We start from the raw sequence: 27500 nt of genomic DNA, 5'->3' as shown, positions 1-27500 counted from the left end.
AATGAGAAGACTAGTGGGAATGAGAGGCTGATTCCTTCTAGACTGAGGGAGAGATGGGACTGATGAGAGGCTGATTCCTTCTAGACTGAGGGAGAGATGGGACTGTATTGGACTGATGCGAGGCTGATTCCTTCTAGACTGAGGGAGAGATGGGACTGATGAGAGGCTGATTCCTTCTAGACTGAGGGAGAGATGGGACTGATGAGAGGCTGATTCCTTCTAGACTGAGGGAGAGATGGGACTGTATTGGACTGATAAGAGGCTGATTCCTTCTAGACTGAGGGAGAGATGGGACTGTATGGGACTGATGAGAGGCTGATTCCTTCTGGACTGAGGGAGAGCTGGGACTGATGAGAGGCTGATTACTTCTAGACTGAGGGAGAGATGGGACTGTATTGGACTGATGAGAGGCTGATTCCTTCTAGACTGAGGGAGAGATGGGACTGTATTGGACTGATGAGAGGCTGATTCCTTCTAGACAGAGGGAGAGATGGGACTGATGAGAGGCTGATTCCTTCTAGACAGAGGGAGAGATGGGACTGTATGGGACTGATGAGAGGCTGATTCCTTCTGGACTGAGGGAGAGCTGGGACTGATGAGAGGCTGATTACTTCTAGACTGAGGGAGAGATGGGACTGTATTGGACTGATTAGAGGCTGATTCCTTCTAGACTGAGGGAGAGATGGGACTGTATGGGACTGATGAGAGGCTGATTCCTTCTGGACTGAGGGAGAGCTGGGACTGATGAGAGGCTCATTCCTTCTAGACTGAGGGAGAGATGGGACTGATGAGAGGCTGATTCCTTCTAGACTGAGGGAGAGATGGGACTGATGAGAGGCTGATTCCTTCTAGACTGAGGGAGAGATGGGACTGATGAGAGGCTGATTCCTTCTAGACTGAGGGAGAGATGGGACTGTATTGGACTGATGAGAGGCTGATTCCTTCTAGACTGAGGGAGAGATGGAACTGTATGGGACTGATGAGAGGCTGATTCCTTCTGGACTGAGGGAGAGCTGGGACTGATGAGAGGCTGATTCCTTCTAGACTGAGGGAGAGATGGGACTGATGAGAGGCTGATTCCTTCTAGACTGAGGGAGAGATGGGACTGATGAGAGGCTGATTCCTTCTAGACTGAGGGAGAGATGGGACTGTATGGGACTGATGAGAGGCTGATTCCTTCTAAACTGAGGGAGAGATGGGACTGTATTGGACTGATGAGAGGCTGATTCCTTATAGACTGAGGGAGAGATGGGACTGATGAGAGGCTGATTCCTTCTAGACTGAGGGAGAGATGGGACTGTATTGGACTGATGAGAGGCGGATTCCTTCTGGACTGAGGGAGAGATGGGACTCTATTGGACTTATGAGAGGCTGATTCTTTCTGGACTGAGGGAGAGATGGGACTCTATTGGACTGATGAGAGGCCGATTCCTTCTGGACAGAAGGAGAGCTGGGACTGATGAGAGGCTGATTCCTTCTAGACAGAGGGAGAGATGGGACTGATGAGAGGCTGATTCCTTCTAGACTGAGGGAGAGATGGGAATGTATGGGACTGATGAGAGGCTGATTCCTTCTAGACTGAGGGAGAGATGGGACTGATGAGAGGCTGATTCCTTCTGGACAGAGGGAGAGCTGGGACTGTATTGGACTGATGAGAGGCTGATTCCTTCTAGACTGAGGGAGAGATGGGACTGATGAGAGGCTGATTCCTTCTAGACTGAGGGAGAGATGGGATTGATGAGAGGCTGATTCCTTCTGGACTGAGGGAGAGATGGGACTGTATTGGACTGATGAGAGGCTGATTCCTTCTAGACTGAGGGAGAGATGGGACTGATGAGAGGCTGATTCCTTCTAGACTGAGGGAGAGATGGGACTGATGAGAGGCTGATTGCTTCTGGACTGAGGGAGAGATGGGACTGTATTGGACTGATGAGAGGCTGATTCCTTTTAGACTGAGGGAGAGATGGGACTGATGAGAGGCTGATTCCTTCTAGACTGAGGGAGAGATGGGACTGATGAGAGGCTGATTCCTTCTAGACTGAGGGAGAGCTGGGACTGACGAGAGGCTGATTCCTTCTAGACTGAGGGAGAGATGGGACTGATGAGAGGCTGATTCCTTCTAGACTGAGGGAGAGATGGGACTGATGAGAGGCTGATTCCTTCTGGACAGAGGGAGAGATGGGACTGATGAGAGGCTGATTCCTTCTAGACTGAGGGAGAGATGGGACTGATGAGAGGCTGATTCCTTCTAGACTGAGGGAGAGATGGGACTGATGAGAGGCTGATTCCTTCTAGACACAGGGAGAGATGGGACTGATGAGAGGCTGATTCCTTCTAGACAGAGGGAGAGCTGGGACTGATGAGAGGCTGATTCCTTCTGGACAGAGGGAGAGCTGGGACTGTATTGGACTGATGAGAGGCAGATTCCTTCTAAACAGAGGGAGAGATGGGACTGATGAGAGGCTGATTCCTTCTAGACAGAGGGAGAGATGGGACTGATGAGAGGCTGATTCCTTCTAGACTGAGGGAGAGATGGGACTGATGAGAGGCTGATTCCTTCTAGACAGAGGGAGAGATGGGACTGATGAGAGGCTGATTCCTTCTAGACTGAGGGAGAGATGGGACTGATGAGAGGCTGATTCCTTCTAGACTGAGGGAGAGATGGGACTGATGAGAGGCTGATTCCTTCTAGACACAGGGAGAGATGGGACTGATGAGAGGCTGATTCCTTCTAGACAGAGGGAGAGCTGGGACTGATGAGAGGCTGATTCCTTCTAGACAGAGGGAGAGATGGAATTGATGAGAGGCTGATTCCTTCTAGACAGAGGGAGAGATGGGACTGATGAGAGGCTGATTCCTTCTAGATAGAGGGAGAGATGGGACTGTATTGGACTGATGAGAGGCTGATTCCTTCTAGACAGAGGGAGAGCTGGGACTGTATTGGACTGATGAGAGGCTGATTCCTTCTAGACAGAGGGAGAGATGGGACTGTATTGGACTGATGAGAGGCTGATTCCTTCTAGACAGAGGGAGAGCTGGGACTGTATTGGACTGATGAGAGACTGATTCCTTCTAGACAGAGGGAGAGATGGGACTGTATTGGACTGATCAGAGGCTGATTCCTTCTAGACAGAGGGAGAGATGGGACTGATGAGAGGCTGATTCCTTCTAGACAGAGGGAGAGATGGGACTGTATTGGACTGATGAGAGGCTGATTCCTTCTAGACAGAGGGAGAGATGGGACTGATGAGAGGCTGATTCCTTCTAGACTGAGGGAGAGATGGGACTGTATGGGACTGATGAGAGGCTGATTCCTTCTAGACTGAGGGAGAGATTGGACTGATGAAAGGCTGATTCCTTCTAGACAGAGGGAGAGATGGGACTGATGAGAGGCTGATTCCTTCTGGACAGAGGTAGAGATGGGACTGATGAGAGGCTGATTCCTTCTGGACAGAGGGAGAGCTGGGACTGATGAGAGGCTGATTCCTTCTAGACTGAGGGAGAGATGGGACTGATGAGAGGCTGATTCCTTCTAGACTGAGGGAGAGATGGGACTGATGAGAGGCTGATTCCTTCTGGACAGAGGGAGAGATGGGACTGATGAGAGGCTGATTCCTTCTAGACTGAGGGAGAGATGGGACTGATGAGAGGCTGATTCCTTCTAGACTGAGGGAGAGATGGGACTGATGAGAGGCTGATTCCTTCTAGACAGAGGGAGAGCTGGGACTGATGAGAGGCTGATTCCTTCTAGACAGAGGGAGAGATGGGACTGATGAGAGGCTGATTCCTTCTAGACAGAGGGAGAGATGGGACTGATGAGAGGCTGATTCCTTCTAGACAGAGGGAGAGATGGGACTGTATTGGACTGATGAGAGGCTGATTCCTTCTAGACTGAGGGAGAGATGGGACTGATGAGAGGCTGATTCCTTCTAGACTGAGGGAGAGATGGGACTGATGAGAGGCTGATTCCTTCTAGACTGAGGGGGAGATGGGACTGATGAGAGGCTGATTGCTTCTGGACTGAGGGAGAGATGGGACTGTATTGGACTGATGAGAGGCTGATTCCTTCTAGACTGAGGGAGAGATGGGACTGATGAGAGGCTGATTCCTTCTAGACTGAGGGAGAGATGGGACTGATGAGAGGCTGATTCCTTCTAGACTGAGGGAGAGCTGGGACTGACGAGATGCTGATTCCTTCTGGACAGAGGGAGAGCTGGGACTGATGAGAGGCTGATTCCTTCTAGACTGAGGGAGAGATGGGACTGATGAGAGGCTGATTCCTTCTAGACTGAGGGAGAGATGGGACTGATGAGAGGCTGATTCCTTCTAGACAGAGGGAGAGATGGGACTGATGAGAGGCTGATTCCTTCTGGACAGAGGGAGAGATGGGACTGATGAGATGCTGATTCCTTCTGGACAGAGGGAGAGCTGGGACTGATGAGAGGCTGATTCCTTCTAGACTGAGGGAGAGATGGGACTGATGAGAGGCTGATTCCTTCTAGACTGAGGGAGAGATGGGACTGATGAGAGGCTGATTCCTTCTGGACAGAGGGAGAGATGGGACTGATGAGAGGCTGATTCCTTCTAGACTGAGGGAGAGATGGGACTGATGAGAGGCTGATTCCTTCTAGACTGAGGGAGAGATGGGACTGATGAGAGGCTGATTCCTTCTAGACAGAGGGAGAGATGGGACTGATGAGAGGCTGATTCCTTCTAGACAGAGGGAGAGCTGGGACTGATGAGAGGCTGATTCCTTCTAGACAGAGGGAGAGATGGGACTGATGAGAGGCTGATTCCTTCTAGACAGAGGGAGAGATGGGACTGTATTGGACTGATGAGAGGCTGATTCCTTCTAGACAGAGGGAGAGCTGGGACTGTATTGGACTGATGAGAGGCTGATTCCTTCTAGACAGAGGGAGAGATGGGACTGTATTGGACTGATGAGAGGCTGATTCCTTCTAGACAGAGGGAGAGCTGGGACTGATGAGAGGCTGATTCCTTCTAGACAGAGGGAGAGATGGGACTGTATTGGACTGATGAGAGGCTGATTCCTTCTAGACAGAGGGAGAGATGGAACTGATGAGAGGCTGATTCCTTCAAGACTGAGGGAGAGATGGGACTGTATGGGACTGATGAGAGGCTGATTCCTTCTAGACAGAGGGAGAGCTGGGACTGTATGGGACTGATGAGAGGCTGATTCCTTCTAGACTGAGGGAGAAATGGGACTTATGAGAGGCTGATTCCTTCTAGACTGAGGGAGAGATGGGACTGTATGGGACTGATGAGAGGCTGATTCCTTCTGGACAGAGGGAGAGCTGGGACTGTATTGGACTGATGAGAGGCAGATTCCTTCTAAACAGAGGGAGAGATGGGACTGATGAGAGGCTGATTCCTTCTAGACAGAGGGAGAGATGGGACTGATGAGAGGCTGATTCCTTCTAGACTGAGGGAGAGATGGGACTGATGAGAGGCTGATTCCTTCTAGACAGAGGGAGAGATGGGACTGATGAGAGGCTGATTCCTTCTAGACTGAGGGAGAGATGGGACTGATGAGAGGCTGATTCCTTCTAGACTGAGGGAGAGATGGGACTGATGAGAGGCTGATTCCTTCTAGACACAGGGAGAGATGGGACTGATGAGAGGCTGATTCCTTCTAGACAGAGGGAGAGCTGGGACTGATGAGAGGCTGATTCCTTCTAGACAGAGGGAGAGATGGAATTGATGAGAGGCTGATTCCTTCTAGACAGAGGGAGAGATGGGACTGATGAGAGGCTGATTCCTTCTAGATAGAGGGAGAGATGGGACTGTATTGGACTGATGAGAGGCTGATTCCTTCTAGACAGAGGGAGAGCTGGGACTGTATTGGACTGATGAGAGGCTGATTCCTTCTAGACAGAGGGAGAGATGGGACTGTATTGGACTGATGAGAGGCTGATTCCTTCTAGACAGAGGGAGAGCTGGGACTGTATTGGACTGATGAGAGACTGATTCCTTCTAGACAGAGGGAGAGATGGGACTGTATTGGACTGATCAGAGGCTGATTCCTTCTAGACAGAGGGAGAGATGGGACTGATGAGAGGCTGATTCCTTCTGGACAGAGGGAGAGATGGGACTGATGAGAGGCTGATTCCTTCTAGACTGAGGGAGAGATGGGACTGATGAGAGGCTGATTCCTTCTAGACTGAGGGAGAGATGGGACTGATGAGAGGCTGATTCCTTCTAGACAGAGGGAGAGCTGGGACTGATGAGAGGCTGATTCCTTCTAGACAGAGGGAGAGATGGGACTGATGAGAGGCTGATTCCTTCTGGACAGAGGTAGAGATGGGACTGATGAGAGGCTGATTCCTTCTGGACAGAGGGAGAGATGGGACTGTATTGGACTGATGAGAGGCTGATTCCTTCTAGACAGAGGGAGAGCTGGGACTGTATTGGACTGATGAGAGGCTGATTCCTTCTAGACAGAGGGAGAGATGGGACTGTATTGGACTGATGAGAGGCTGATTCCTTCTAGACAGAGGGAGAGATGGGACTGATGAGAGGCTGATTCCTTCTAGACTGAGGGAGAGATGGGACTGTATGGGACTGATGAGAGGCTGATTCCTTCTAGACAGAGGGAGAGCTGGGACTGTATGGGACTGATGAGAGGCTGATTCCTTCTAGACTGAGGGAGAAATGGGACTGATGAGAGGCTGATTCCTTCTAGACTGAGGGAGAGATGGGACTGTATGGGACTGATGAGAGGCTGATTCCTTCTGGACAGAGGGAGAGCTGGGTCTGTATTGGACTGATGAGAGGCAGATTCCTTCTAAACAGAGGGAGAGATGGGACTGATGAGAGGCTGATTCCTTCTAGACAGAGGGAGAGCTGGGACTGATGAGAGGCTGATTCCTTCTAGACAGAGGGAGAGATGGGACTGATGAGAGGCTGATTCCTTCTGGACAGAGGTAGAGATGGGACTGATGAGAGGCTGATTCCTTCTGGACAGAGGGAGAGATGGGACTGTATTGGACTGATGAGAGGCTGATTCCTTCTAGACAGAGGGAGAGCTGGGACTGTATTGGACTGATGAGAGGTTGATTCCTTCTAGACAGAGGGAGAGATGGGACTGTATTGGACTGATGAGAGGCTGATTCCTTCTAGACAGAGGGAGAGATGGGACTGATGAGAGGCTGATTCCTTCTAGACTGAGGGAGAGATGGGACTGTATGGGACTGATGAGAGGCTGATTCCTTCTAGACAGAGGGAGAGCTGGGACTGTATGGGACTGATGAGAGGCTGATTCCTTCTAGACTGAGGGAGAAATGGGACTGATGAGAGGCTGATTCCTTCTAGACTGAGGGAGAGATGGGACTGTATGGGACTGATGAGAGGCTGATTCCTTCTGGACAGAGGGAGAGCTGGGTCTGTATTGGACTGATGAGAGGCAGATTCCTTCTAAACAGAGGGAGAGATGGGACTGATGAGAGGCTGATTCCTTCTAGACAGAGGGAGAGATGGGACTGATGAGAGGCTGATTCCTTCTAGACTGAGGGAGAGATGGGACTGTATTGGACTGATGAGAGGCTGATTCCTTCTGGACAGAGGGAGAGATGGGACTGTATTGGACTGATGAGAGGCTGATTCCTTCTAGACTGAGGGAGAGCTGGGACTCGAGAGAAGAGAGCTGGAGGAGCCCTGGTGATGAGAGGGGATGTGCTCCTTTGAGAGAGCTCAACCACTGGGGATGTGGATGTGTGTGTGTGTGTATGTGTGTGTATATGTGTGTGTGTGTGTGTTTGTGGTGGCTCTGACAGGGTGAGATCTCCCAGAAGAGTGCCAGGGGAAGATGGAGCCTGGGAGGTTTTTAACAGAGCAACAGCAGGGTTGGAGCACCGAGCAGAGAGCATGTCCCCTTATGTTAAAATCTAATCACATTTTATCGGTCACGTACACATGGTTAGCAGATGTTAATTAATGCGAGAGTAGCGAAATGCTTGTGTTTCTTGTTCCGAGAGTGTGGTAAGATCTATCAAGTAATCAAGTAATCTAACAATTCCAAAACATCTACCTAATACACAGAAATCTAAAGGGGTGAATGAGAATATGTACATATAAATATGGATGAGCGATGGCTGAACGGCAAGATACAATATCAAATACGGGATGAGTAATGCAGGATATGTAAACATTATTATAGTGCCATTATTTAGAGTGACAAAGAGGCCAGTGATTTGGGTCTGTAAGGGGATAAAGAATATGTACATAAGGATATATGAATGAGTGATGGTACAGAGCAGCATAGGCAAGATACAGTAGATGGTATCGAGTACAGTATGTACAAATGAGATGAGTATGTAAACAAAGTGGCATAGTTTAAAGTGGCTAGTGATACATGTATTACATAAGGATACAGTCGATGATATAGAGTACAGTATATACGTATGCATATGAGATGAATAATGTAGGGTAAGTAACATTATATAAGGTAGCATTGTTTAAAGTGGCTAGTGATATATTTACATCATTTCCCATCAATTCCCATTATTAAAGTGGCTGGAGTTGAGTCAGTGTCAGTGTGTTGGCAGCAGCCTCTCTGAGTTAGTGGTGGATGTTTAGCAGTCTGATGGCCTTGAGATAGAAGCTGTTTTTCAGTCTCTCGGTCCCAGCTTTGATGCACCTGTACTGACCTCGCCTTCTGGATGATAGCGGGGTGAACAGGCAGTGGCTCGGGTGGTTGATGTCCTTGATGATCTTTATGGCCTTCCTGTGACATCGGGTGGTGTAGGTGTCCTGGAGGGCAGGTAGTTTGCCCCCGGTGATGCGTTGTACAGACCTCACTACCCTCTGGAGAGCCTTGCGGTTGAGGAAGGTGCAGTTGCCGTACCAGGCGGTGATACAACCTGACAGGATGCTCTCGATTGTGCATCTATAAAAGTTTGTCAGGGTTTTAGGTGGCAAGACACATTTCTTCAGCCTCCTGAGGGTGAAGAGGCTCTGCTGTGCCTTCTTCACCAGACTGTCTGTGTGAGTGAACCAATTCAGCGTGTCTGTAATGAGTACGCCCGTCTCTTCGATGTGGATAGAGGGGGTGCTCCCTCTGCTGTTTCCTGAAGTCCCCATTCACACATGTACCTGCAGGCACACACACACACACGCACGCACACACACATACACACACACACACACACACACACACACAGTACTGGTTTCACACCGTGTGTCTTACTCCTCTCAGCAGCATTACTGTAGTGTATGCATGGCCAACTTCCCAGTGCTCTCCTTCCCCTAGGCCCTGAACAACCAAGGACATTTACACAGAGACCATAGAGAGAGAGGGGAGGAGGAGGGAGAGAGAGAGAGAGAGGGGGGGGGGGACTCCTCTCTCATTAGAATCCTGCCATCAGTCTTTCCCTCAGGAGGGAGGAAGAGGTAGAGGGGGGAGGGAGGGGGAGGGATGAGGGAGAGGTGGGGGGGGGGGGGGGGGGGACATGTCAGCTTTTATTAATCACCCAAGGAATGATTATTGACCCAGACCCTCTACCGCAATGCCAGGATTACACAACACAGGGCAGGGGAGAGGAGGGCAGGAGAGGGGAGGGAAGAGCAGGAGAGGGGAGGGGAGGGGAGAGCAGGAGAGGGGAGGGCAGGACAGGGGAGGGCAGGAGAGGGGAGAGCAGGACAGGGGAGGGCAGGAAAGGGCAGGAGAGAGGAGGGCAGGAGAGGGCAGGAGAGGGGAGGGCAGGAGAGGGCAGGAGAGGGGAGGGGAGGGCAGGAGAGGGGAGAGCAGGAGAGGGGAGGGGAGGGCAGGAGAGGGCAGGAGAGGGGAGGGGAGGGGAGGGCAGGAGAGGGGAGGGGAGAGCAGGAGAGGGGAGGGGAGGGCAGGAGAGGGGAGGGTGTGGCTTCTTTTACACATGACACATTCCTCTGTTCTCCTCTAGTCTCCTCTAGTCTCTTCTAGTCTCTTCTAGTCTCCTCTGGTCTCCTCTAGTCTCTTCTAGTCTCTTCTAGTCTCCTCTGGTCTCCTCTAGTCTCTTCTAGTCTCTTCTAGTCTCCTCTGGTCTCCTCTAGTCTCTTCTAGTCTCTTCTAGTCTCCTCTGGTCTCGTCTAGTCTCCTCTGGTCTCTTCTAGTCTCTTCTAGTCTCCAATAGTCTCCTCTAGTCTCTTCTAGTCTCATCTGGTCTCCTCTAGTCTCTTCTAGTCTCCTCTAGTCTCCTCTAGTCTCTTCTAGTCTCCTCTAGTCTCCTCTAGTCTCCTCTAGTCTCTTCTAGTCTCCTCTAGTCTCCTCCGGTCTCCTCTGGTCTCTTCTAGTCTCCTCTGGTCTCCTCTAGTCTCTTCTAGTCTCTTCTAGTCTCCTCTGGTCTCCTCTAGTCTATTCTAGTCTCCTCTAGTCTCCTCTAGTCTCCTCTGTTCTCCTCTAGTCTCCTCTAGTCTCTTCTAGTCTCCTCTAGTCTCATCTAGTCTCCTCTAGTCTCCTCTGTTTTCCTCTAGTCTCCTCTAGTCTCTTCTAGTCTCCTCTAGTCTCCTCTAGTCTCTTCTAGTCTCCTCTAGTCTCTTCTAGTCTCCTCTGGTCTGCTCTAGTCTCTTCTAGTCTCTTCTAGTCTCCTCTAGTCTCCTCTAGTCTCTTCTAGTCTCCTCTGGTCTCCTCTAGTCTCTTCTAGTCTCCTCTAGTCTCTTCTAGTCTCCTCTAGTCTCCTCTAGTCTCCTCTGTTCTCCTCTAGTCTCCTCTAGTCTCTTCTAGTCTCCTCTAGTCTCCTCTAGTCTCCTCTGTTCTCCTCTAGTCTCCTCTAGTCTCCTCTAGTCTCCTCTGTTTTCCTCTAGTCTCCTCTAGTCTCTTCTAGTCTCCTCTAGTCTCTTCTAGTCTCTTCTAGTCTCTTCTAGTCTCCTCTAGTCTCCTCTAGTCTCTTCTAGTCTCCTCTGGTCTCCTCTAGTCTCTTCTAGTCTCCTCTAGTCTCCTCTAGTCTCCTCTAGTCTCCTCTGTTCTCCTCTAGTCTCTTCTAGTCTCTTCTAGTCTCCTCTAGTCTCCTCTAGTCTCCTCTGTTCTCCTCAAGTCTCCTCTAGTCTCCTCTAGTCTCCTCTGTTTTCCTCTAGTCTCCTCTAGTCTCATCTAGTCTCCTCTAGTCTCTTCTAGTCTCTTCTAGTATCTTCTAGTCTCCTCTAGTCTCCTCTAGTCTCTTCTAGTCTCCTCTGTTCTCCTCTAGTCTCCTCTGTTCTCCTCTAGTCTCCTCTGTTCTCCTCTGGACTCCTCTGTTCTCCTCTAGTCTCCTCTGTTCTCCTATAGTCTCCTCTGGACTCCTCTGTTCTCTGGTTGTGTGCTTGGTTACAGGGACATTGCGGCACATAGCAGCAGGAGGCGGTGTTAACTTAATTTACGAGACCATGCTGCTGGGTTGTCACTGCAGCTGTACACACACACCTGCCTACCCTGAGTCTGGTACTCTTGGGATGTCTTACAGCTTCCAACAGAGATTTATTCAGTCCTATAACTTCAGTCCTATCGTAGGTTACAGGACTGTTATGTGTCCTACAGAGGTGTATTCAGTCCTACAGTAGGTTACAGGACTGTTATTTGTCCTACAGAGGTTTATTCAGTCCCATAACTTCAGTCCTACAGTAGGTTACAGGACTGTTATTTGTCCAACAGAGGTGTATTCAGTCCTACAGTAGGTTACAGGACTGTTATTTATCCTACAGAGGTGTATTCAGTCCTACAGTAGGTTACAGGACTGTTATTTGTCCTACAGAGATTTATTCAGTCCTATAGTTTCAGTCCTACAGTAGGCTACAGGACTGTTATTTGTCCTACAGAGGTGTATTCAGTCCTATAACTTCAGTCCTACAGTAGGTTACAGGACTGTTAATTGTCCTACAGAGGTGTATTCAGTCCTATAACTTCAGTCCTACAGTAGGTTACAGGACTGTTATTTGTCCTACAGAGGTGTATTCAGTCCTACAGTAGGTTACAGGACTGTTATTTGTCCTACAGAGGTGTATTCAGTCCTACAGTAGGTTACAGGACTGTTATTTATCCTACAGAGGTGTATTCAGTCCTACAGTAGGTTACAGGACTGTTATTTGTCCCACAGAGGTTTATTCAGTCCTATAGCTTCAGTCCTACAGTAGGTTACAGGACTGTTATTTGTCCAACAGAGGTTTATTCAGTCCTACAGTAGGTTACAGGACTGTTATTTATCCTACAGAGGTGTATTCAGTCCTACAGTAGGTTACAGGACTGTTATTTGTCCTACAGAGATTTATTCAGTCCTATAGTTTCAGTCCTACAGTAGGCTACAGGACTGTTATTTGTCCTACAGAGGTGTATTCAGTCCTATAACTTCAGTCCTACAGTAGGTTACAGGACTGTTAATTGTCCTACAGAGGTGTATTCAGTCCTATAACTTCAGTCCTACAGTAGGTTACAGGACTGTTATTTGTCCTACAGAGGTGTATTCAGTCCTACAGTAGGTTACAGGACTGTTATTTGTCCTACAGAGGTGTATTCAGTCCTACAGTAGGTTACAGGACTGTTATTTGTCCTACAGAGGTTTATTCAGCCCTACAGTAGGTTACAGGACTGTTATTTGTCCTACAGAGGTTTATTCAGTCCTATAGCTTCAGTCCTACAGTAGGTTACAGGACTGTTATTTGTCCTACAGAGGTGTATTCAGTCCTATAGCTTCAGTCCTACAGTAGGTTACAGGACTGTTATTTGTCCAACAGAGGTGTATTCAGTCCTACAGTAGGTTACAGGACTGTTATTTATCCTACAGAGGTTTATTCAGCCCTACAGTAGGTTACAAGACTGTTATTTATCCTACAGAGGTGTATTCAGTCCTACAGTAGGTTACAGGACTGTTATTTATCCTACAGAGGTTTATTCAGCCCTACAGTAGGTTACAGGACTGTTATTTATCCTACAGAGGTTTATTCAGCCCTACAGTAGGTTACAAGACTGTTATTTATCCTACAGAGGTGTATTCAGTCCTACAGTAGGTTACAGGACTGTTATTTGTCCTACAGAGGTTTATTCAGCCCTACAGTAGGTTACAAGACTGTTATTTATCCTACAGAGGTGTATTCTGTCCTACAGTAGGTTACAGGACTGTTATTTGTCCTACAGAGGTGTATTCAGTCCTACAGTAGGTTACAGGACTGTTATTTGTCCTACAGAGGTTTATTCAGTCCTATAGCTTCAGTCCTACAGTAGGTTACAGGACTGTTATTTGTCCTACAGAGGTGTATTCAGTCCTACAGTAGGTTACAGGACTGTTATTTATCCTACAGAGGTGTATTCAGTCCTACAGTAGGTTACAGGACTGTTATTTGTCCTACAGAGGTTTATTCAGTCCCATAACTTCAGTCCTACAGTAGGTTACAGGACTGTTATTTGTCCTACAGAGGTGTATTCAGTCCTACAGTAGGTTACAGGACTGTTATTTATCCTACAGAGGTGTATTCAGTCCTACAGTAGGTTACAGGACTGTTATTTATCCTACAGAGGTTTATTCAGTCCTACAGTAGGTTACAGGACTGTTATTTGTCCTACAGAGGTGTATTCAGTCCTACAGTAGGTTACAGGACTGTTATTTGTCCTACAGAGGTGTATTCAGTCCTATAACTTCAGTCCTACAGTAGGTTACAGGACTGTTATGTGTCCTACAGAGGTTTATTCAGTCCTACAGTAGGTTACAGGACTGTTATGTGTCCTACAGAGGTTTATTCAGTCCTACAGTAGGTTACAGGACTGTTATTTGTCCTACAGAGGTGTATTCAGTCCTACAGTAGGTTACAGGACTGTTATTTATCCTACAGAGGTTTATTCAGCCCTACAGTTGGTTACAGGACTGTTATTTATCCTACAGAGGTTTATTCAGCCCTACAGTAGGTTACAGGACTGTTATGTGTCCTACAGAGGTTTATTCAGTCCTACAGTAGGTTACAGGACTGTTATTTGTCCTACAGAGGTGTATTCAGTCCTACAGTAGGTTACAGGACTGTTATTTGTCCTACAGAGGTGTATTCAGTCCTATAACTTCAGTCCTACAGTAGGTTACAGGACTGTTATGTGTCCTACAGAGGTTTATTCAGTCCTACAGTAGGTTACAGGACTGTCATGTGTCCTACAGAGGTTTATTCAGTCCTACAGTAGGTTACAGGACTGTTATTTGTCCTACAGAGGTGTATTCAGTCCTACAGTAGGTTACAGGACTGTTATTTATCCTACAGAGGTTTATTCAGCCCTACAGTAGTTTACAGGACTGTTATTTATCCTACAGAGGTTTATTCAGCCCTACAGTAGGTTACAGGACTGTTATTTGTCCTACAGAGGTGTATTCAGTCCTACAGTAGGTTACAGGACTGTTATGTGTCCTACAGAGGTGTATTCAGTCCTATAACTTCAGTCCTACAGTAGGTTACAGGACTGTTATTTGTCCTACAGAGGTTTATTCAGTCCTACAGTAGGTTACAGGACTGTTATTTGTCCTACAGAGGTTTATTCAGTCCCATAACTTCAGTCCTACAGTAGGTTACAGGACTGTTATTTGTCCTACAGAGGTGTATTCAGTCCTACAGTAGGTTACAGGACTGTTATTTATCCTACAGAGGTGTATTCAGTCCTACAGTAGGTTACAGGACTGTTATTTATCCTACAGAGGTTTATTCAGTCCTACAGTAGGTTACAGGACTGTTATTTGTCCTACAGAGGTGTATTCAGTCCTACAGTAGGTTACAGGACTGTTATTTGTCCTACAGAGGTGTATTCAGTCCTATAACTTCAGTCCTACAGTAGGTTACAGGACTGTTATGTGTCCTACAGAGGTTTATTCAGTCCTACAGTAGGTTACAGGACTGTTATGTGTCCTACAGAGGTTTATTCAGTCCTACAGTAGGTTACAGGACTGTTATTTGTCCTACAGAGGTGTATTCAGTCCTACAGTAGGTTACAGGACTGTTATTTATCCTACAGAGGTTTATTCAGCCCTACAGTAGGTTACAGGACTGTTATTTATCCTACAGAGGTTTATTCAGCCCTACAGTAGGTTACAGGACTGTTATGTGTCCTACAGAGGTTTATTCAGTCCTACAGTAGGTTACAGGACTGTTATTTGTCCTACAGAGGTGTATTCAGTCCTACAGTAGGTTACAGGACTGTTATTTGTCCTACAGAGGTGTATTCAGTCCTATAACTTCAGTCCTACAGTAGGTTACAGGACTGTTATGTGTCCTACAGAGGTTTATTCAGTCCTACAGTAGGTTACAGGACTGTCATGTGTCCTACAGAGGTTTATTCAGTCCTACAGTAGGTTACAGGACTGTTATTTGTCCTACAGAGGTGTATTCAGTCCTACAGTAGGTTACAGGACTGTTATTTATCCTACAGAGGTTTATTCAGCCCTACAGTAGTTTACAGGACTGTTATTTATCCTACAGAGGTTTATTCAGCCCTACAGTAGGTTACAGGACTGTTATGTGTCCTACAGAGGTTCATTCAGTCCTATAGCTTCAGTCCTACAGTAGGTTACAGTACTGTTATTTGTCCAACAGAGGTGTATTCAGTCCTACAGTAGGTTACAGGACAGTTATTTGTCCTACAGAGGTATATTCAGTCCTACAGTAGGTTATAGTACTGTTATTTATCCTACAGAGGTGTATTCAGTCCTACAGTAGGTTACAGGACTGTTATTTGTCCTACAGAGGTTTATTCAGTCCTATAACTTCAGTCCTACAGTAGGTTACAGGACTGTTATTTGTCCTACAGAGGTGTATTCAGTCCTACAGTAGGTTACAGGACTGTTATTTATCCTACAGAGGTTTATTCAGCCCTACAGTAGGTTACAGGACTGTTATTTGTCCTACAGAGGTGTATTCAGTCCTACAGTAGGTTACAGTACTGTTATTTATCCTACAGAGGTGTATTCAGTCCTACAGTAGGTTACAGGACTGTTATTTGTCCTACAGAGATTTATTCAGTCCTATAGCTTCAGTCCTACAGTAGGTTACAGGACTGTTATTTGTCCTACAGAGGTTTATTCAGTCCTACAGTAGGTTACAGGACTGTTATTTGTCCTACAGAGATTTATCCAGTCCTATAACTTCAGTCCTACAGTAGGTTACAGGACTGTTATTTGTCCTACAGAGGTGTATTCAGTCCTACAGTAGGTTACAGGACTGTTATTTGTCCTACAGAGGTTTATTCAGTCCTACAGTAGGTTACAGGACTGTTATTTGTCCTACAGAGGTATATTCAGTCCTACAGTAGGTTATAGTACTGTTATGTGTCCTACAGAGGTTCATTCAGTCCTATAACTTCAGTCCTACAGTAGGTTACAGGACTGTTATTTGTCCTACAGAGGTGTATTCAGTCCTACAGTAGGTTACAGGACTGTTATTTGTCCTACAGAGGTTTATTCAGTCCTACAGTAGGTTACAGGACTGTTATTTGTCCTACAGAGGTATATTCAGTCCTACAGTAGGTTATAGTACTGTTATGTGTCCTACAGAGGTTCATTCAGTCCTATAACTTCAGTCCTACAGTAGGTTACAGGACTGTTATTTGTCCTACAGAGGTATATTCAGTCCTACAGTAGGTTACAGGACTGTTATTTGTCCTACAGAGATTTATTCAGTCCTATAGCTTCAGTCCTACAGTAGGTTACAGGACTGTTATTTATCCTACAGAGGTTTATTCAGTCCTACAGTAGGTTACAGGACTGTTATTTGTCCTACAGAGGTGTATTCAGTCCTACAGTAGGTTACAGGACTGTTATTTGTCCTACAGAGATTTAACCAGTCCTATAACTTCAGTCCTACAGTAGGTTACAGGACTGTTATTTGTCCTACAGAGGTGTATTCAGTCCTACAGTAGGTTACAGGACTGTTATTTGTCCTACAGAGGTGTATTCAGTCCTATAGCTTCAGTCCTACAGTAGGTTACAGGACTGTTATTTGTCCTACAGAGGTGTATTCAGTCCTACAGTAGGTTACAGGACTGTTATTTGTCCTACAGAGGTTTATTCAGTCCTACAGTAGGTTACAGGACTGTTATTTATCCTACAGAGGTTTATTCAGCCCTACAGTAGGTTACAGGACTGTTATTTATCCTACAGAGGTGTATTCAGTCCTACAGTAGGTTACAGGACTGTTATTTATCCTACAGAGGTGTATTCAGTCCTACAGTAGGTTACAGGACTGTTATTTGTCCTACAGAGGTTTATTCAGTCCTACAGTAGGTTACAGGACTGTTATTTATCCTACAGAGGTGTATTCAGTCCTACAGTAGGTTACAGGACTGTTATTTGTCCTACAGAGGTGTATTCAGTCCTACAGTAGGTTACAGGACTGTTATGTGTCCTACAGAGGTGTATTCAGTCCTATAACTTCAGTCCTACAGTAGGTTACAGGACTGTTATTTGTCCTACAGAGGTTTATTCAGTCCTACAGTAGGTTACAGGACTGTTATTTGTCCTACAGAGATTTATCCAGTCCTATAACTTCAGTCCTACAGTAGGTTACAGGACTGTTATTTGTCCTACAGAGGTGTATTCAGTCCTACAGTAGGTTACAGGACTGTTATTTGTCCTACAGAGGTTTATTCAGTCCTACAGTAGGTTACAGGACTGTTATTTGTCCTACAGAGGTATATTCAGTCCTACAGTAGGTTATAGTACTGTTATGTGTCCTACAGAGGTTCATTCAGTCCTATAACTTCAGTCCTACAGTAGGTTACAGGACTGTTATTTGTCCTACAGAGGTGTATTCAGTCCTACAGTAGGTTACAGGACTGTTATTTATCCTACATAGGTTTATTCAGTCCTACAGTAGGTTACAGGACTGTTATTTGTCCTACAGAGGTATATTCAGTCCTACAGTAGGTTACAGGACTGTTATTTGTCCTACAGAGATTTATTCAGTCCTATAGCTTCAGTCCTACAGTAGGTTACAGGACTGTTATTTATCCTACATAGGTTTATTCAGTCCTACAGTAGGTTACAGGACTGTTATTTGTCCTACAGTGGTGTATTCAGTCCTACAGTAGGTTACAGGACTGTTATTTGTCCTACAGAGATTTATCCAGTCCTATAACTTCAGTCCTACAGTAGGTTACAGGACTGTTATTTGTCCTACAGAGGTGTATTCAGTCCTACAGTAGGTTACAGGACTGTTATTTGTCCTACAGAGGTGTATTCAGTCCTATAGCTTCAGTCCTACAGTAGGTTACAGGACTGTTATTTGTCCTACAGAGGTGTATTCAGTCCTACAGTAGGTTACAGGACTGTTATTTGTCCTACAGAGGTTTATTCAGTCCTACAGTAGGTTACAGGACTGTTATTTATCCTACAGAGGTTTATTCAGCCCTACAGTAGGTTACAGGACTGTTATTTATCCTACAGAGGTGTATTCAGTCCTACAGTAGGTTACAGGACTGTTATTTATCCTACAGAGGTGTATTCAGTCCTACAGTAGGTTACAGGACTGTTATTTGTCCTACAGAGGTTTATTCAGTCCTACAGTAGGTTACAGGACTGTTATTTATCCTACAGAGGTGTATTCAGTCCTACAGTAGGTTACAGGACTGTTATTTGGCCTACAGAGGTGTATTCAGTCCTACAGTAGGTTACAGGACTGTTATGTGTCCTACAGAGGTGTATTCAGTCCTATAACTTCAGTCCTACAGTAGGTTACAGGACTGTTATTTGTCCTACAGAGGTGTATTCAGTCCTACAGTAGGTTACAGGACTGTTATTTATCCTACAGAGGTGTATTCAGTCCTACAGTAGGTTACAGGACTGTTATTTGTCCTACAGAGGTGTATTCAGTCCTATAGCTTCAGTCCTACAGTAGGTTACAGGACTGTTATTTATCCTACAGAGGTTTATTCAGCCCTACAGTAGGTTACAGGACTGTTATTTATCCTACGGAGGTGTATTCAGTCCTACAGTAGGTTACAGGACTGTTATTTATCCTACAGAGGTGTATTCAGTCCTACAGTAGGTTACAGGACTGTTATTTGTCCTACAGAGGTGTATTCAGTCCTATAGCTTCAGTCCTACAGTAGGTTACAGGACTGTTATTTGTCCTACAGAGGTGTATTCAGTCCTACAGTAGGTTACAGGACTGTTATTTGTCCTACAGAGGTGTATTCAGTCCTACAGTAGGTTACAGGACTGTTATTTGTCCTACAGAGGTTTATTCAGTCCTACAGTAGGTTACAGGACTGTTATTTATCCTACAGAGGTTTATTCAGCCCTACAGTAGGTTACAGGACTGTTATTTGTCCTACAGAGGTGTATTCAGCCCTACAGTAGGTTACAGGACTGTTATTTGTCCTACAGAGGTGTATTCAGTCCTACAGTAGGTTATAGTACTGTTATGTGTCCTACAGAGGTTCATTCAGTCCTATAACTTCAGTCCTACAGTAGGTTACAGGACTTTTATTTGTCCTACAGAGATTTATCCAGTCCTATAACTTCAGTCCTACAGTAGGTTACAGCACTGTTATTTGTCCTACAGAGGTGTATTCAGTCCTACTGTAGGTTACAGGACTGTTATTTATCCTACAGAGGTGTATTCATTCCTACAGTAGGTTACAGGACTGTTATTTGTCCTACAGAGGTGTATTCAGTCCTATAGCTTCAGTCCTACAGTAGGTTACAGGACTGTTATTTGTCCTACAGAGATTTAATCAGTCCTATAGCTTCAGTCCTACAGTAGGTTACAGGACTGTTATTTGTCCTACAGAGGTGTATTCAGTCCTATAACTTCAGTCCTACAGTAGGTTACAGGACTGTTATTTATCCTACAGAGGTTTATTCAGCCCTACAGTAGGTTACAGGACTGTTATTTATCCTACAGAGGTGTATTCAGTCCTACAGTAGGTTACAGGACTGTTATTTATCCTACAGAGGTGTATTCAGTCCTATAACTTCAGTCCTACAGTAGGTTACAGGACTGTTATTTATCCTACAGAGGTGTATTCAGTCCTATAGCTTCAGTCCTACAGTAGGCTACAGGACTGTTATTTGTCCTACAGAGGTTTATTCAGTCCTACAGTAGGCTACAGGACTGTTATTTGTCCTACAGAGATTTATTCAGAGGCTGTAAACTAAGAGACGTGTCCATGTTGATATGTATAGAGGGATGTGTGTTTAAATACCTTCCTGAGGCTGTAAACTAAGAGACAAGTCCCCATAGTGGTATGTATAGAGGGATGTGTGTTTAAATACCTTCCTGAGGCTGTAAACTAAGAGACAAGTCCCCATAGTGGTATGTATAGAGGGATGTGTGTTTAAATACCTTCCTGAGGCTGTAAACTAAGAGACAAGTCCCCATAGTGGTATGTATAGAGGGATGTGTGTTTAAATACCTTACTGAGGCTGTAAACTAAGAGACAAGTCCCCATAGTGGTATGTATAGAGGGATGTGTGTTTAAATACCTTACTGCGTGTGCTTTTCGTTAACATTTTTTTGAATTTTGTTCATTTATTTTTTCTTGTCATGAAACAGGAATTTGAACAATCCTGTATTTTTCTGAATATTTGAAATGTTTGAGGTGTCCCCCCCCCCCCCCCCCCCCCCCACAAAAAAAAAACCAACGTAATCAGTGACATGGTTTGGTGATGTTTGGTCCGTTAGTCTATTGGCCCACCTTGTGGACAAAAGAAGGCATTACCGTGACAACGTGTTCTGCTTTACTGGCAGAAGACTGCAGTCTGAGTGCCTCTAAGAATACAGTCATGTGCAATGCTCTTGGTTGGTCGTCAATCTGTCAAAACTGACCCGAATCCCATTCAGTTGGTAAGAGACAGACATTCAGTAAACACGAGGAATAGATTGGCCTCCATCTATGTGTTGTCCAGACAGAAAAGAGAAATAGGAAAAACAACATTTTGATTCAGCAATAAAGAAATGGAATAATTTCACTGCGCAAACCGGAAACCATTTAATATATAAATTCAATCAATACTGTAAAACTATTTCAATATAATATGTAGGAATGTTGTGTTGGACTATGCTTGATGAAGAATCAATATATCTTTATAGACTGTTAAGAGTATTTATCTCGTCAATATGTCAGTGTATTATGTCTGTTTTGTAACAGTGTGTTTATATGTGAAAATATGATCGTATTATAAATTGTATTTTAATGTTTAAGGACTCTTGAAAAATTAGTCCAAATTAGGACTAAAATAGCTCTGAATCAAGTCAAATCAAATCAAATACAGATTGTACTTTTTTTCACATTGTGTTTTTTTAAAATCAGGAATGAATCATCCATTAGTTTAACCTGACCTGTTAATAACTGTTATTATGTCTCTCTCTCTCTCTCTCTCTCTGTCTCTCTCTCTCTCTCTTTCTCTCTCTCTCTCTCTCTCTCTCTCTCTGTCTCTCTCTCTCTCTCTTTCTCTCTCTCTCTCTCTCTCTCTCTCTCTCTCTCTCTCTCTCTCTCTCTCTCTCTCTCTGTCTCTCTCTCTCTCTCTCTCTCTCTCTCTCTCTCTCTCTGTCTCTCTCTCTCTCTCTCAGTCACAATGGTCCCAGTTCTGTTTTTGGTGGCAATCACGTTATCAACCAATGACACTTCCAATGAAGACCAGACAGGAGGTAAGTGAGACAGATGTAATTTAACCCGTAGAATGTGCTTCTGGAGACAGACAGTATACTACATCATATGTGTCACATGGTCAAAAAAAGGCCCGATTTTCTACAACTTGTTGGGACGTTGTTTTTTTTCCTGACTCAGTAAAATGTAATAACTGTTTCTAGACAGTAAATACACAGTAAGGCCTGTGTCTACATTACAGTATATCCTCCACTGTCTGATAAGGTACTATTGTCCATAACTTCCTTTACTATTACAGGATTATATTTAAACTGGACTGGATTAGTTTAGCCAGTAATTTACCATGTTGTTATCATTTGTAAACGGGCCAAATGGCTGGCTGGGAATGTCTTTAACACTAGCCCTTCTCTCTCTCAGGTTTAAATGAGATAACCCAAACCCTTAACAGTAGCCCAGCCCTTCTCTCTCTCTCAGGTTTAAATGAGATAACCCAAACCCTTAACAGTAGCCCAGCCCTTCTCTCTCTCTCAGGTTTAAATGAGATAACCCAAACCCTTAACAGTAGCCCTTCTCTCTCTCAGGTTTAAATGAGATAACCCAAACCCTTAACAGTATCCCAGCCCTTCTCTCTCTCAGGTTTAAATGAGATAACCCAAACCCTTAACAGTAGCCCAGTCCTTCTCTCTCTCAGGTTTAAATGAGATAACCCAAACCCTAAACAGTATCCCAGCCCTTCTGTCTCTCAGGTTTAAATGAGATAACCCAAACCCTTAACAGTAGCCCAGCCCTTCTCTCTCTCAGGTTTAAATGAGATAACCCAAACCCTAAACAGTATCCCAGCCCTTCTGTTTCTCAGGTTTAAATGAGATAACCCAAACCCTTAACAGTAGCCCAGCCCTTCTCTCTCTCAGGTTTAAATGAGATAACCCAAACCCTTAACAGTAGCCCTTCTCTCTCTCAGGTTTAAATGAGATAACCCAAACCCTTAACAGTAGCCCAGCCCTTCTCTCTCTCAGATTTAAATGAGATAACCCAAACCCTTAACAGTAGCCCAGCCCTTCTCTCTCTCAGGTTTAAATGAGATAACCCAAACCCTAAACAGTAGCCCTTCTCTCTCTCAGGTTTAAATGAGATAACCCAAACCCTTAACAGTATCCCAGCCCTTCTGTCTCTCAGGTTTAAATGAGATAACCCAAACCCTTAACAGTAGCCCAGCCCTTCTCTCTCTCAGGTTTAAATGAGATAACCCAAACCCTAAACAGTAGCCCTTCTCTCTCTCAGGTTTAAATGAGATAACCCAAACCCTTAACAGTATCCCAGCCCTTCTCTCTCTCAGGTTTAAATGAGATAACCCAAACCCTTAACAGTAGCCCAGCCCTTCTCTCTCTCAGGTTTAAATGAGATAACCCAAACCCTAAACAGTAGCCCAGCCCTTCTCTCTCTCAGGTTTAAATGAGATAACCCAAACCCTTAACAGTAGTCCTTCTGTCTCTCAGGTTTAAATGAGATAACCCAAACCCTTAACAGTAGCCCTTCTCTCTCTCAGGTTTAAATGAGATAACCCAAACCCTTAACACTAGCCCTTCTCTCTCTCAGGTTTAAATGAGATAACCCAAACCCTTAACAGTATCCCAGCCCTTCTCTCTCTCAGGTTTAAATGAGATAACCCAAACCCTAAACAGTAGCCCAGCCCTTCTCTCTCTCAGGTTTAAATGAGATAACCCAAACCCTTAACAGTAGCCCAGCCCTTCTCTCTCTCTCAGGTTTAAATGAGATAACCCAAACCCTTAACAGTAGCCCAGCCCTTCTCTCTCTCAGGTTTAAATGAGATAACCCAAACCCTAAACAGTAGCCCAGCCCTTCTCTCTCTCAGGTTTAAATGAGATAACCAAAACCCTTAACAGTAGCCCAGCCCTTCTCTCTCTCAGGTTTAAATGAGATAACCCAAACCCTAAACAGTAGCCCAGCCCTTCTCTCTCTCAGGTTTAAATGAGATAACCCAAACCCTTAACAGTAGCCCAGCCCTTCTCTCTCTCTCAGGTTTAAATGAGATAACCCAAACCCTTAACAGTAGCCCTTCTCTCTCTCAGGTTTAAATGAGATAACCCAAACCCTTAACAGTAGCCCAGCCCTTCTCTCTCTCAGGTTTAGAGGAGCTTGTCCCTGATACTTATCTCTCTAGACAAAGGCTCCGGCCCAAATAGCAGTCTATTCCCAATATAGTGCACTACTTTTTCTCAGGGTCCATAGGACTACGGTCAAAAGTAGTGCACTATATATTGAATAGGGTGCCATTTGGGACATGGCCAAGGCAGATCTTAAATCATGCCTCCATCCAGACCATAATAATGGGTCTAGTTGCCTGCCAACCTTAATTCCCACCTGGCAACCACCAGAGTAGGGTTGTGTTCAGTTGGGACAACACGGAAGAAAACACTCTGAAACAGACAGGTGCTATCTGCTGTCGCCCAATCAGAAAAGGGTTGTTTTTGTTGTCCGTTGGGAAGGGGGAAAAACGTTTTTGCCACAGTGTGTCTTATTGAACACTGCTCAACACTTGGCCTGTGCTCGACTCTCTGTAGCCACGTAGAAATATAATAACTAGAAAGGACATTCATGATCTGAGGTGGCTTTTGACCTATCTAGTAATTGTACTGCTACGCTCAACTCTCTGTTCTACCACAGGCTTCTTCCTGTTCCTCTCTCTGCTGTCTGGATCCTCCCCAATAACCTCTGCTACCTCCTGAAGTGTGTACTCGTTCACTACATTGGGTTGGTGGAGGCATGGGCTAGACTCGAGGGAGGGTTCCGCTATTTCCTTTCATAAATCTATGAAGGGAAGTGAACAAGAGCACACTTTCGGAGGAAGGACAGATTTTTTGTTTGGGGTCCATAACCTCTGCCTCTTCCTTATTCCCTCTCCTTTCCAGAAGACACAAAGTCCCAGAGTTCCCACATCCTGCCTACCGTGCTGGTCTTCTCCGTGCTGCTTGTCATCAGCATTCTGCTGGCCTGGTACTTCCTCAGGTAACGTACCAGTCACAGGGTGGGGTAGTTTGTGTGTGTGTGTGCTGCCAGACAGGGCGAGGGCCAAGGTGACGTCACCCTTCCTCTCCCCAATCAGCAGAGGGCGGAGCCTCCAGTCAGGAAATGAACCACTAGCAGTTGTTCATGCCTCGCGTTGGCCACAGTAAAAGTGAACTACACAGCCAGGCGCGTTAGTATGAACGATCTGAAGTCAAAGAGAGAGACCTGCTGTGGCTGTAACCTAGCAGTGCTGTGTTCTGTGATCTCATCAACCCTGGACTCTAATGAGAAAGAACAGCTTTTCCAGTTTCAGATGGTACCATACCAACGTATCTGTGTGCTTTATATAACGTATAACTCATGTTTTAACTTATAACTGTTAGATCTTATAACTTCAACTGTTAGTTATTAGAACTGTTAGTTATTAGAACTGTTAGTTAATAGAACTTAGAACTGTTAGTTATTAGAACTTAGAACTGTTTGTTATTAGAACTTAGAACTGTTAGTTATTAGAACTTAGAACTGTTAGTTATTAGAACTTAGAACTGTTAGTTATTAGAACTTAGAACTGTTAGTTATTAGAACTGTTAGTTATTAGAACTTAGAACTGTTAGTTATTAGAACTGTTAGTTATTATAACTGTTAGTTATTAGAACTTAGAACTGTTAGTTATTAGAACTTAGAACTGTTAGTTCTTAGAACTGTTAGTTATTAGAACTTAGAACTGTTAGTTATTAGAACTTAGAAGTGTTAGTTATTAGAACTGTTAGTTATTAGAACTTAGAAGTGTTAGTTATTAGAACTGTTAGTTATTAGAACTTAGAACTGTTAGTTATTAGAACTTAGAACAGTTAGTTATTAGAACTGTTAGTTATTAGAACTGTTGTTTTGTACTGAACTTGACTAATAGTCGCAGGTAAAAATGTATCCCTTTATGTCCTTTAATTAACCTGTCATCCTCCTGTTCTCTCTCTTCTTCCTGTTCCTCCTGTTCTCTCTCTTCTTCCTGTTCCTCCTGTTCTCTATCTTCTTCCTGTTCCTCCTGTTCTCTGTCTTCTTCCTTTTCCTCCTGTTCTCTATCTTCTTCCTGTTCCTCCTGTTCTCTATCTTCTTCCTGTTCCTCCTGTTCTCTATCTTCTTCCTGTTCCTCCTGTTCTCTGTCTTCTTCCTGTTCCTCCTGTTCTCTGTCTTCTTCCTGTTCCTCCTGTTCTCTGTCTTCTTCCTGTTCCTCCTGTTCTCTGTCTTCTTCCTGTTCCTCCTGTTCTCTGTCTTCTTCCTGTTCCTCCTGTTCGCTGTCTTCTTCCTGTTCCTCCTGTTCTCTATCTTATTCCTGTTCCTCCTGTTCTCTATCTTCTTCCTGTTCCTCCTGTTCTCTATCTTCTTCCTGTTCCTCCTGTTTTCTGTCTTCTTCCTGTTCCTCCTGTTCTCTCTCTCTCTCTACCCGGCAGGATAAGGAACCAGAGAAAGGAGGTCGTCACAGCAGTCGACAAGAAAATACCGAATGGAATCCTGGAAGAACAAGGTCCGGTCACCTTTAATAATGAGTCTTTGTCTTCGTTATGTTGTTGATCCGTTGTTTGTAACCAGGGAAGTGGCATCGAGATCGACGTCTTTTTCAAGTGAGCCCTGGGTTGGAAGAACAAAGTGAAACTGATTTGCTTTGCACATACAGGCGTTGTTGAGAAGAGACAATTCGAAAGAGTTTTAATGTCAAGCTGTAGGCGGAGGAGTCTTCTCTGTTCTGCAGGAGTCCCCTCGCTGTCATGTGGTTGTTGTCTGACTTCCTGTGGTTACTGATGTGAAGGGAGGCAACCGATAGATAGTTTTCTAACCTACATCAACTAAGAAGTCTCAATCTGCATCGTGCAGTAGGCCTCGGTGCCTCACTATGTCCTTACCACGTAATACACTATATTTAATGATGCGTTCTCACACACGTATTTCTTCAGCACGGTCGGTGTGTTACGTTCACATTTATTAACAAACAAGCAGCCGTTGTTACCTCCGTTATTCATTACATTATCACTGTGATAATCCTCTATTAGCTCCGTTGTTACCTCCATTATTCATTACATTATCACTGTGATAATCCTCTATTAGCTACGTTGTTACCTCCATTATTCACTATATTATCACTGTGATAATCATCTATTAGCTGCGTTGTTACATCCATTATTCACTACATTATCACTGTGATAATCCTCTATTAGCTGCGTTGTCACATCCATTATTCACTACATTATCAATGTGATAATCCTCTATTAGCTGCGTTGTTACATCCATTATTCACTACATTATCAATGTGATAATCCTCTATTAGCTGCGTTGTTACATCCATTATTCACTACATTATCACTGTGATAATCCTCTAATAGCTGCGTTGTTACCTCCATTATGCACTACATTATCGCTGTGATAATCCTCTATTAGCTCTGTTGTTACATCCGTTATTCACTACATTATCACTGTAATAATCCTCTATTAGCTGCGTTGTTACATCCATTATTCACTACATTATAACTGTGATAATCCTCTATTAGCTGTGTTGTTGCATCCATTATTCACTACATTATCACTGTGATAATCCTCTATTAGCTGCATTGTTACCTCCATTATTCACTACATTATCAATTGTGATAATCCTCTATTAGCTGCGTTGTTACCTCCATTATTCACTACATTATCACTGTGATAATCCTCTATTAGCTCCGTTGTTACATCCATTATTCACTACATTATCACTGTGATAATCCTCTATTAGCTGCGTTGTTACCTCCATTATTCACTACATTATCACTGTGATAATCCTCTATTAGCTCCGTTGTTACATCCATTATTCACTACAATATCACTGTGATAATCCTCTATTAGCTCCGTTGTTACATCCATTATTCACTACATTATCATTGTGATAATCCTCTATTAGCTGCGTTGTTTG

At 44.8% G+C, this 27500-nt stretch overlaps 1 protein-coding gene across 14 annotated transcripts in view; it reads left to right on the top strand.

Moving 5' to 3' along the window:
* Positions 1-27500, top strand: part of LOC139381124 (protein tyrosine phosphatase receptor type Ea) — a 146896-nt gene that overhangs the window by 75937 nt on the left and 43459 nt on the right. For 10 of the 14 annotated variants that reach the window (XM_071124432.1, XM_071124426.1, XM_071124429.1 and 7 more), the window contains 3 exons: positions 21499-21576; positions 24466-24562; positions 26011-26084. In XM_071124432.1, the coding sequence (XP_070980533.1) occupies positions 21504-21576; positions 24466-24562; positions 26011-26084 (244 nt within the window). In that variant the 5' untranslated portion in view covers positions 21499-21503. Of the gene's footprint in view, positions 1-21498; positions 21577-24465; positions 24563-24682; positions 24879-26010; positions 26085-27500 lie in introns of those variants that run through there. The other 4 variants (XM_071124435.1, XM_071124436.1, XM_071124434.1 and 1 more) reach the window with 3 other exon arrangements.

Source organism: Oncorhynchus clarkii, chromosome 23 (genome assembly GCF_045791955.1).
Source record: "Oncorhynchus clarkii lewisi isolate Uvic-CL-2024 chromosome 23, UVic_Ocla_1.0, whole genome shotgun sequence".
NCBI lineage: Eukaryota > Metazoa > Chordata > Actinopteri > Salmoniformes > Salmonidae > Oncorhynchus > Oncorhynchus clarkii.
This window is presented reverse-complemented; position numbering and strand designations above follow the sequence as displayed.